This window comes from Stegodyphus dumicola, chromosome X1 (assembly GCF_044657685.1).
Source record: "Stegodyphus dumicola isolate Sdum_Otavi_A_Nest chromosome X1, ASM4465768v1".
NCBI lineage: Eukaryota > Metazoa > Arthropoda > Arachnida > Araneae > Eresidae > Stegodyphus > Stegodyphus dumicola.
Window position 1 is genome coordinate 236446342 of NC_140780.1, and position 12745 is coordinate 236459086.

The window sequence follows — 12745 nt, forward strand, 5'->3', positions numbered from 1 at the left end:
CTTTTGTACAGCTTTCCAAATGATATCGAAAGAAAGAAATTACTTTCTGAGCAACTATCAGAGCTGTGGAAAAAAAATATCTCTGAACATGTCAGAGACGTGTAACCAGTGTTCGAAATAGACTTCCGATCCCACAAGAATTTATGGCTTAATGTACTCTATTTATTAAAATAAAATATTTATTAATTTTCTTCCAGTATATCTTGTATTACAAGGAAAATTGTTCAGAACAAGGCATAATTCATTACAAAGATTCTCTGGTTATTTACGCCGTTTTTTCCACATAAACTTGATTGAAACATTAATAACCATATTTTAGTACTTATGTAGTAAAAGTTGTTTGTAATCTCTGGCATATTACATGCTTTCTTTGCTTCATGTAAGAAGTCAAATAACTCTTCTAACATTATGATTTCCCTCTGTCCAACAATTAAATAACAGCTCAAAAGTTTTATTGCTCAACATTACAATTTTTTCTAAAAGCCCATTATATTATTTTAGACACAAATTCTGGTGTAATTCAAGTTTAATGATAATTTTGTAAACTAATATTAAATTTAAATTAAAATATCTGAGTAAATACAGTAAATAAAATATCTGAGTCCATCAACTTTTATCTTTAATAAAAAAATTTGCGCAATAACGACTGCTAAACGGTATTTGATTTATAGCCAGAGATTTCCAAATCTGTTTTGGCGACCTTTTACCTTTTATAAGCACAGAAATCTATAAGAACGATGTTAGAAAAAGATTATCAAATCATTTAAAAGTTTGATTCTATGTCAGAAAAACTTAATCAGGTGCACATTGTTTGGGATGTCACAAAATAAGAACTAAATAATGTAAATATCTGCAATACTAGTGTACCCAGCATTAGAGACGCTAAATCAATCAGTATTTCTAGAGCTTGCCTTGCTGTCCTACCACAGCAATTATAACAATCCAAACTCCGAAAAGAAAAAGTGCAATTCCTATGGTTATCGTTTTGTATCTTGCCCAAGACTCTAACTGAATTCTCTTCTTTTTCGAGCTGCAGTCGCAGTCACCTTCTTCAACGTAACAAGAACAGGTCCTTGGGGGTATTGGTAGTATTTCATCAGTCTTAGCATTCTTTGTAGATGCTGAATTATGCTCTAAGCTTTTTCCTTTCTCATGCTCGCAAGATGAATTAACCTGCAAATTAAAAATAGATTGCAGCTAAAATATTTAAAACAGGACTATCATGTATTTTAGAAAACTGCGCTATGCAATATAAAAATGACACGTTTTTTATTTTTTTAATCTATTAATTTCGCAATAACGAAAGCTGGAGGGTCCATAAATCCCACAAGGTCTCCTTTCATTCCGGCTAGAATATGAAAATTCGCAGAACTTAAGTACAAAAAAACTTGCTTCCGAATTTCTTGTTTTATCTGCTACTTTTACTCTATTGCAGCGGTTCTCAACCGGCGGTACACGCAAGAGAAAAATAGGTGGTACGCAAAGGAGAAAAGTATTTTTAACTCATAAATTCAAAAATTAAATAATTCAAAATCCTATAAAAGTTTTTTCTATAACACTCGTAAAATTATGCGATCTGATCTTTGTTCAAGCACTTTAGCAAAATATTTTCACAAGTATTCTTTTAGTCATAGATATAACAAAATTTGTCATAAGTGATGTTTTTAAAAGGAGTATTAGAAATGCATGTTGCATTTAATAGGAAATAAAAATAAGTTCCTGTAAACGGTATTTGATAATACTATCTCTCATTAATTCTTTTAGATTTGATCGATTTATTAGAATGTCTACGCTTTATGGCGCCATCACTTCTGGGCTCATATTGCTCTATTTTCAATTACTTTTTACGTCGATTTTGCTGTCTCCTAACGGTGGGTATTTTGTCTTCTTATTGCTTTGTATTCATTACTTTTCTACGCGGTTTAATAATACCGTAGTTTGTTTTTGAAGAACTTGTAATATATTGTGCATTTAAATATTTGTGGAAAAATAATAAAGCAAACCTAGATTTTCAAAACGGAAAATGGTTGGGAATGAGTAAGCGGTAAAGTGACGATTCACATGTGATGGATCCAGTACAATCTACAAGCACTAAAAATATTGAAAGGAAAACAAAAATTTTTTATAGAAAATATAATGAATGTTATTTTATCATTTGGGTTTTCTTGGAATGGAGATGAAATGGACCTTCAACCTCAATGTGTTGTTTGTGGTGAACCATTATCCAGTTAAGGTATGAAACCACCGTCCTATTAGTTTTAAATGCTTTTCAACAGTCGTGAAAGAATGATGCTGGGATGATGAACTCCCTGGCAACATCAGTTATTTTTCTTGGAAAAATCAGTTATTTTTCTTGGAAAAAGTATCAGTTATTTTTCTTGGAAAAAATAATTGATGCTTTTTTCGATCTTTCCAATGATACGGCCATATGTAAAATTATTTAAGTGATGTCAAGAAAATAACGAAACTTTCAAGGCCGTCAATTAAATCTTTCCAGTAAATCTTTCACTTGGTCCAAAAACTGCACGCATGCGTCAAACCCTTTAAATATTTTATGAGCACTATCACGAGAAGAATAGGCAAGGAAATGAAAATTCGCGTACCCACACCTCTTCTTACTGTATTCCACACTTCTAATGAGTCGCCATTCACAGCAAAAGAAGTACATCATGTCTGCCTAGGAAAAAACTCCAGGGGCAGATGGTATAGACAACCCGATAATCAAAACGATCTACCACTGCATACTACAGTACTTTCTGAAATTCTTCAACAAGCTGTTTCAATATAGAATCTTCTCCCAGTATCTTCAAATAGGCCAAACTCTTTTTCCCTCAAACGCAATAAAGAACCAGGGAATCGCGTTTCCTGTCGCCCCAACTGCTTTTTATCTGCACTAGGAAACATGTATGAAATATTAATAGTTAGTAAATTATCTCACGATCTACAGAAGTCTCAATACTTGAGTGACAGACAGTATGGCTCTCAAGCTGCAAAATCATCAGCCTGTGCTCTTATGGGTCTAAATGACAGCATTTTGTACTTCTAAACCTCGACCTCCAAAGCGCATTCAACACCATCTGTCGGTTTGCCATTCCGCATGCCCTGCCAGCGACAAAATACCTCAACATCCATTTCATTTTAAAAAATTACCTGGGCAATAGACAGCAGCTAGTAAACCATGACACTGGCGCATCATGAGAAACAGGTTAGAGTTTGGGTTACAGGCGAAAATATCGCGGCAGTAACAATGCGGAGGAAAACGTCGCGAAAAAAACAAAGCAAGGCAAAAACATCACAATGCAAAATTACGAGCAAGAAAAAAAAGCAAGGAGAAAACACCGCATTTCTAAAACATCGTGGTACGAAATGTCGTCTTTGAAAATAAAGCGGTTAAAAAATATCGCAATTCAAAACAAATTTATTACAGGCCGTTCAAACACCTGGTTGAATGTGCAGTTTGTTGCCCGATGCTTCACACGCATGAGGATGGAAACATGTGTTGTACAACTGCATTTATTTTCGTAATTGGAGAACAGTTTGCTGTGCAGCTGTTAATTCTGTCTGTATATGCAGCGGTTAAGTCCTACTAGGATATTTACTGTAGCTGTAGAAGTTGTACAGTAAGCTAGTATAATATTGGTGGGAAACGGTCTTTGGTTGCTAAAAGATGCTTTACTTTTCAACTTTGCTTTTATTTTGACCAGACTACACTAGCATAAGTTACGATTTTTTTCAGCAACAGTTGTGCAGAGCATTTTCTGTAATTATGGATTCCAGCCCTAATTGGCGCCTTGGAATTGCCGAAGTTTGTATTCAATTTTTCAGGCCCATTATGTGTGGTATCCAAGTAAGACCTGGACTACATATTAATCCAAAGTATTTGATTGCGCTAGTAATTTTAATTCTATGTTTCTTCATTTCTAAGCTACGCTTTTTTGTGAGTTTGGTGACTCTTTAGGGGTCATGAGTGTCGTGGATTTTGTCTCGGATATATGTGGGAAATCATACCGTCCAATGCTGAATGAGAATTGCCCGTTATGACGTCATCAGTATAGCATCACCCAGCGCAGTAAGAATCATCCCAGACAGCGCTGAGACCTGGTCGAGAGTGGAAGGCAGACGTGAGCAGACGGCTCACACGTCTTCAAGAGTTTACGAACTTTAATTGCGCTTTCGATGTTATGCCTTTACATCATTATGTTAATCCTGCATACCGTTAACTTCATCTTTATATACTTTTCTTTATATACTTTTATTTCTTTCTATTAAATAAACCATTTAAATATTACTTCGTGCTCTCATGCTGTGAATCAAGTCAAATTCTACAAAAAAATATGGCGACCAACCGTGCGGCCTCGAATTCCAAAATGTGCGAGTAGTAGAACTGTGCTTTGAACTGTGAACTGAGTGAACTGTTGTCACAAGTTATTCGATTTATTGGATTACTCGTATAAAGTGTGATTACCCAATTGACGACGATCATCTGTCGGGTGAGTACAAAACTTTCTTTCCAATATGAAGTTAGTAGAAATTCCAGAATTGGAAGCAGCTTTAAAGAACAGTAAAAGTTCTGAAATCAAAAGTTTGCATAAGCTTATTTTTAATACTGATGGAGACCGAAATAACCGGAAATGATTACGTGAATTTTCTGGCTTTATTTTTAAACCAGATTCTGAAGAATATAATAAGAAAATAGATGCAGTGCAGAATAGTTTTACTTTGAATGAGTTAATTAAAATTTGCAATGTAGTGTGCATAAATTCAGAAGGTTCAAAAACGGAAGTCGTAACCCGAATTGTCTCTTTCCTATGTGATCTATCTGTATTATTTGAAAATGTTTTGCATGAAGAAAATAGTGATATTGAAGATGAAACTATTAATAAATTTTCTGAAGTAATGCTTGATGATAATCAAAGAGACAATCCTGGTTTTAACGAGTCTCAAGTAAATAACAGTATGCAGCTTCCAATTCAAGATCATTTTAAACCTCATCTTAGTTTTTCTGATATTGAAAGTATTGTTAATCCTTTTTCTGGTAATGCATATGAAAATGTTGATAAATGGATTGATGAATTTGAAGATGTTATAAATTCTTTGAAATTAAGTGATTTGCATAAATTAGTTTTTGCTAAAAGATCATTAAAAGGTAAAGCGAAACTATTTATTCAGAGTGAACCTAAAGTTAATGACTGGTGTAAGTTAAAAAAGCTTTTGAAATCTGAATATGGTAAAGCTTTTAATTCTGCTGAGTTGCATGAAATGTTATGTAAACGTAAATTAATGCCTAATGAATCTTTAGATGAGTATTTTTTGAAAATGAAAGAAATGTGTTCGCGAGGTAACATTGAAGATGCTTCATTAATTAAATATGTTATTGATGGTATTCCCGATTCTGTGGTTAGGAAAACTATACTGTATGGTTGCGAAACAATATCTGAATTTAAGCAAAGGCTTAAAATTTATGATAAAATGAGATCGGACAATGATAAGTTTAAAAATCCGAAACCGAAAGTAGATACTCAAGTTAAAGATAGAAGTAAGCTTTCGTCATCAAACCGAAATCAATCTAACGTTAATAAGGTCAAATGTTTTAATTGCCAGGAATTAAGGCATTATTCTAAGCATTGTGTAAACAAATCAAAGGGTGTAAAATGTATAAAATGTAAGAAGTTCGGGCATTATTCAACGAACTGTCCAGAGCAGACCCCCGAGACATATCAAGCAGCTTTATTACAACGAATTTGTGACAAGAATAGAATTATGAAGACTGTAGAAATAAATAATCATTTAGTTAATAGTTTAGTTGACACTGGTTCAGATGTAACGATATGCAGCGTAGAGTTACACAAGCAGATTGGTTCTCCTAATTTAAATTGTAGTGATATCACATTAAACGGAATTGAATCAAAACAAACGTACCCTATCGGCTTTTTTATTTCTGATATTTTAATTGATAGTTTTTCACTTCGTACGAAAATTTATGTTGTTAAGTCATTATGTAATCAAATTGTATTAGGTTTAGATGTATTGAATCAGTTTAACTTCTCTTTTACCGAGAATGGCCTTCAAATAATTTCTCATCGGAATAAAAGTAATGTAAACTTGATAACTGCTGAGTCATATCGAAATTCTAACGTGCGTTGCGTTATGGGAAATTTGAATATTGCTGTCTCATTGAAGAATGTTTATGATCCTTCGCGATCGTCTGGCGTCTCTGTTAATGTAAACAAAAGTCCCGAAAGCGGAAGTAGCTCGACGTTTAATTACCTTTCACATCTGGTGAATGCTATTTCTGTCAACGAAATTGATTTATCGCATATTTCGAATGCAGAACATAAAGAAAGACTGTGTAATTTAATTACTTCGTACCAGCCTCAGAAAAATAGACAATCTGACTTCAAGATGCAAATAAATTTATGCGATGATATTCCTGTCTGTCAAAATAGAAGATACATGTCTTTTGCGGAACAAAAAGTTGTTGACGATCAAATTAAGGAATGGTTGAAAGAGGGCATAATAAAGCCTAGCAATTCTAATTATTCGGCGCCTATTGTTTTGTGTAACAAGCGTGATAATTCGAAACGTTTATGCGTGGACTATCAGAAATTGAATAAGAAGATTATTAAAGACAAATTTCCACTGCCTTTAATTCCGGAAGTACTTGCTCGCTTAGAACAGTCAAAAGTTTTCACGACACTAGATTTGAAAAATGGCTTTTTCCATGTAGACATAGACGAAAATTGCACCAAATACACCGCTTTTGTAACACATAATGGTATCTACGAATTTCTTAAAGCTCCTTTTGGTTTATGTATTAGTCCAAATGTTTTTCAAAGGTATATTTATTCAGTATTTCGTGACTTGCTAAATGAAGGTGTACTAATTATTTATATGGATGATATAGTCATACCGGCTAATGATGAAGTTGAATGTTTAGACAAATTAGAAAGAGTACTCAAAACTGCTTCGGAGTATGGGTTACAAATAAATTTCAAAAAGTGCCAATTCTTAAAACGTAAAATTGAATTTTTGGGCCATGTAATTGAAAACGGAGCTATTCGACTATCGCCTTCCAAAACTGTTGCTGTTCGAAACGTTCCACAACCGCGTAACTGTAAACAACTACAAAGCTTTTTAGGACTAACGGGATATTTTCGTAAATTCATTCCTCAGTATGCTAAAATAGCTAAACCTCTTAGTGACTTACTTAGAAAAGGTATTGGTTTTAAGTTCGATTCCGAACAACAGGAAGCTTTTTTCAGATTAAAAGAAATTCTCTCTCAGGCACCTGTTCTACACATATTTAGGCAAGGATATCCATTAGAACTTCATACTGATGCTAGTAGTCAAGGCTTTGGTGCGGTATTACTCCAATTGTCTGATGATGGTAATTATCACCCAATAAAATGAGTAAGAAGACTTCACCGCAGCAAGAGAAACTCTGTAGTTACGAATTAGAAGCCCTTGCAGTAATAGAAGCTCTGAAGAAATTTCGAAACTATTTGTTAGGGACTAAATTCAAAATTGTAACTGATTGTAGCGCTTTTCAGAAAACTTTAGATAAGAAAATTTAACTCCTAAAATTGCGAGATGGGCAATGTTTATTGAAGAATTCGATTACGAAATTGTACATCGTTCAGGAAGCCAAATGAAACATGCTGATGCTTTAAGTAGAAATGCTTTAATTTTAACATCATACACATCCGATGTAACTGAGAAGATTCGGTTAGTACAACAACAGAATGAAGATGAACATGTGAAATTGATAAAGAATTTAGTTGAGAAGGGAGAAGAAAATGGATTCTTCGTGAGAAATGATATTTTGTACAAATTTGAAAATGGTAAAGATCTTCTAGTAGTGCCAGAATCCTTACAGAATGAAATCATACAGAAGGTACATAAAAAAGGTCACTTTGCTGTAGATAAAACTGTGAATGCTGTAGAGCAAGAATTCTATATTCCCAGACTGAAATGTAAAGTTGAAAAAGTAATTGCTAACTGTATAGAATGTATACTGTACAACAAGAAGCAAGGAAAAGCAGAAGGATTTCTTCATCCTGTACCGAAAGAAAACGTTCCCTTGAGTACGTATCATATCGACTTTATTGGACCTCTTCCATCGACGAACAAGAGATACCAACACATTCTAACTGTTGTCGACGCTTTTACGAAATTTACTTGGTTCTATCCAGTGAAATCACCAACTACGCAAGAAGTTATTTCAAAATTGAAGCAACAACAGACTGTATTTGGAAATCCAACCAGAATCATTTCAGATCGAGGTAGTGCCTTTACATCGAAAGACTTTTCAGCTTATTGTACTGAAGAAGGAATAGAACATGTCAAAATTACTACCGGTATTCCAAGAGGTAACGGACAAATTGAGCGAATTCATAGAATTTTGATTCCTGTTTTGTCAAAATTATCACATGAAGATTCAACGAAATGGTTTAAATATGTTTCAGATGTTCAGAGAATAATCAACAGTACAACTACGAGAAGTACGAAATATTCACCGTTTGAGCTTCTCATAGGCACGAAAATGAAGAATAAAGAAGATTTGAGAATTAGTGAGATATTGAATGAAGAATATCTAAAACAATTGATGCAAGAACGTGATGAAATGAGAGAAGATGCGAAAAACAACATTTTGAAGATACAAGAAGAGAATCGAAAACAATTCAACAAGAAACGTAAGAAACCGAAACTATACAAGATTGGCGACTTGGTAGCCATTCAGAGAACTCAATATGGGACTGGTTTGAAACTACGACCTAAGTTTCATGGACCGTATAAAATCATAGCTGTTCGATCAAATGACAGATATGAAGTCGAGAAAGTAGGATGCCATGAAGGACCAAATTTGACATCTACTGCGGCTGACCATATGAAGCCATGGTCAAATTGATTTAATGCTTGTATCAGCTCAAAACCTAAGGACCTGATACTCTCTTTTTCTTTTCTTTTTGTTTTTTTTTAATTCTCTTTGCAGGTACATGATAGTGATGTCCATTCAACAGACATCGAGGACGATGCCTCTTCAGGCTGGCCGAAGCTGTGGGAAATCATACCGTCCAATGCTGAATGAGAATTGCCCGTTATGACGTCATCAGTATAGCATCACCCAGCGCAGTAAGAATCATCCCAGACAGCGCTGAGACCTGGTCGAGAGTGGAAGGCAGACGTGAGCAGACGGCTCACACGTCTTCAAGAGTTTACGAACTTTAATTGCGCTTTCGATGTTATGCCTTTACATCATTATGTTAATCCTGCATACCGTTAACTTCATCTTTATATACTTTTCTTTATATACTTTTATTTCTTTCTATTAAATAAACCATTTAAATATTACTTCGTGCTCTCATGCTGTGAATCAAGTCAAATTCTACATATATAAATCTTGATTTGATTGCAGCGATCATACAAAAGCTCACTTGTTTCGTCTCTTGTCCTCCCTCTTATTATATCATTAGGACAGGCAGTAACTGAGGTATGACTAAACCATTCTGTATTAATGATATTATTGAAGGTTCCACAATATAGGTCCAGCGTATGAACCTTTTGGCCAAAACTCTAGGTGTCCGCCGAAAGCATCGCAGCAGAAATATCTCCAAAGGAAACAGTGTGGATAAAACAACGCAAGGCAAAAACATCGTCATATAAACACATCGTGGGAGAAAAGAAAGTGAGAAGAAAACATCGCAGTTCTAAAACATCGTGGTATAAAACATTTTCATCGAAAATAAAGCAGTTCAAATACAACGCAGTTTTAAAGCATCGTCGTAGAAAATATCGTGGTAAAATATAAAGCATCTACAAATCATTGCATGGCGATAATATAGCATACATGTGTTTTCAATGTTCAAAAAATGTAAATGTACATTCGCATAATGATTTGTGAGTACTAGAAGGAATGAGGAATATTTCTACCTATATATTTCACATTTTTAACTAATTATTGATAGTTTTTGCTAAAAAAGCAAGTAGGAAACTTAAGCGTTCAAAAACTGAAAATGGGTAGGGAATTAATGCTACGCACAACAGTTAACAGCATTTTGAACTTATAGTTAAACGTCATTGTTTAGTTAATCTCTTTTATAAAGTTGTATTGGAGCTTTCCATGAAAAATAGAGTTCTAAAAAGAATGCCTGATAATCAAAGTGAAAAAAATTATTTTACGATTTGGTAATTAATTAAAAAATTCTAATACAGATAAATTCATGCAGTTACTCATCCTCAATTTTCTAATCATTTTTTAGACTATAATTTTGAGAAACTACTAATACAGCTTTATAAAAGAGAGTAATTGAATTATAACATTTGGTATTTAACTACATACGTTTAAAATTTCTTTAACTATGCGTAGCATTAATTTTTTACTCATTTTCAGGTTTTGAATGCTAAAGATTCCCTCTTGCTTTTTCAGCAAATATTTATTAGTTCTTTTCGAAAATATAAAACATGTAGGAAAAAACATTTTTCATTCTTTCTAGCGCTCACAAATAATTATGCGAATATACATTTAGAATTTTTAAAGACTGAAAACATATGTCTTCGATGTTATCGTCATGCGATAATTCGTAGGTGCTTTATTTTTTCTCACGATATTTTATACGACGATGTTTTGAAACTGCGTTGTTTTTTAACTGCTTTTTTTTCCGATGACGATGTTTTATAACTGCAGCAGTTTCTCCTACTTTCTTTTCTCCCACGATGTTTTTTACGACAATATAGTTTTGCCTTGGGTTGTTGTTTCTGCGACGTATTCATCCGCGATGTTTTCGGCTGACAGTTAAAGTTTGCCTACAAAGCTCTTGCGCTGCACCTGTCTTGTGGAACCTGACTTTCAATGTGGAATGGTTTCGTCATACCTATTATGGTATATTGCCTATGCTGATGACAGGGCTTTCATAACAAGGGGGAGGTCAAGAAACGAAGTTAAGCAGCATTGCAACGAGATACATGGGCTCTTCTATGATCGCTGCACCCAAACAAGCTTCATATATTCGAAACAAAATCCACGGCGCTCATTACCTCTAAAAATGTCTACAAACTCACAAGTAAGCCTAGCATAGAAATGAACGTACATAGAATTTAAATTACCAGCACACTCAAATACGTTGCACTGACATGGGATCCAGTTCTTACTTAGATACCACACATAATGAACCTCGAGAATCGAACGCTAAGAATTGAGTGTAAACTTCGGCAATTCTGAGGCGCCGGTTAGGGCTTAAATCCATAATTTCAGAAAATTCTGTTCACTGATGTCAGCTGATGAAAAAATCATACTTAGGCAGATGCAGTCTGGTCAAAACCAAAGCAAAATAGAAAATTAAAACATCTGCATCCCACAACGGTTTCCCATTAATATTACGCTTGATAGCTGTGCAATTTCTATATCTGCAGCAAATATCATAACAAGACTTGCACCACTGCATATACAGACAGAATTAACAGCAGCACTACAGACTGTTCTCCAATTACCAAAACCAACGCAATTCCGCTACACATGGTTCCATCTTCATGCGGATGAAGCATCGAGCAACAAGCTGCACATTCGCCCAGATGTCAGAGCAATCTGTAATAGAAGTATACATCTGCAACAACATTCTGCGACTTTCAATACGAAGTTTTAGTTCTACAAGACTGTTCTGGACAAGGTAATGGAATTGGCTGCGCCTTTGTTAAGTGCACCAACGAATAAGAATTCCGCAAAAGGAATGCACAACTTTCACCCAATAGTAGCGTCTTCCAGGCCGAAGCAAATTCACTAACCATGGCAGTATTTCATGCAGTGATCAACAGACTGCAACAGTTTCTGCAGCGATACCCTTTCAGTGCTAAATGCAATACTGAATCCAGTCCACAGTTCTCATACCATCAGTTCAACAGGACCTACGGCGCTTCAGACACCTTAAGACCCGTCCACACGAGTACGCTCGAAACGTAGCTGACGAACGCGCTTTTACGTTAACAGCGTAAAAGCGTCCAAACGAGTACGCTTGCGAAGAGTGCGTTTAACCAATAGAATTATTTTGCGCAAAAATCACGTGACGCTGTAATATAGCGTCAACAGAGCTGTATCTTATTACTTCGCTGTTCTTCTGTATGTTTTGCGGCAAGGTGTCCGAATCAGATGATTTTTTTATAGCTGAAACTTTACTATTATGTGCAATTATTAAGCAGAGGCAAAACCGCAAAAAATGGCAAGAATGAGTCCGAAAGATTTATTTAGAGCGACCTGTTCAAAGAGATTTTTTTTTTAGTGCCTTGTTTGCGAAAGGAATATCTGGAATTATTAAATTCCTACTATTAGTTCACACTCTCCCTATATCCTGTTCAAATTTTCAGTACATAAAATGCTTTTTATTCATCCACTCAAGTTCAAATACAATTTTTTAAACTTGCAGTGAATGACACTTGATGTTAATACAGCTTTTTCACATATTAAATTTTTTTTAATTTTTAATTAAAAAAAATTATGTTTGTATTTTTATTTATTTATTTATTTTTGCATTTTTAAACTTTTCTTTGTGGACCTAAGTAGGAATTGACTTAATTTTTGGGGGGAGGGGGTATATTACTTGTTTTTAATTCCTTCAGGATGAGTATCGACCAGTTTGACAGACTTGCAGATTCTATATCGTATGAAAATTAGGATTTATAAAATTGGTTTGGAATACAGTATATAAAGAGAATTAAATTACTTAATTCTCTTTATATACACCATCCACCATATAAT

At 34.5% G+C, this 12745-nt stretch overlaps 1 protein-coding gene across 1 annotated transcript in view; it reads right to left on the reverse strand.

The window, feature by feature from the left end:
* Positions 1–157: 157 nt before the first annotated feature.
* The window catches only part of LOC146993450 (uncharacterized), a 28514-nt gene continuing 15926 nt past the window's right edge, over positions 158–12745 (reverse strand). The window contains exon 2 of the mRNA XM_085807188.1: positions 158–1173. Within this exon, the coding sequence (XP_085663314.1) occupies positions 901–1173 (273 nt within the window). The 3' untranslated portion in view covers positions 158–900. The remainder of the gene's footprint in view (positions 1174–12745) is intronic.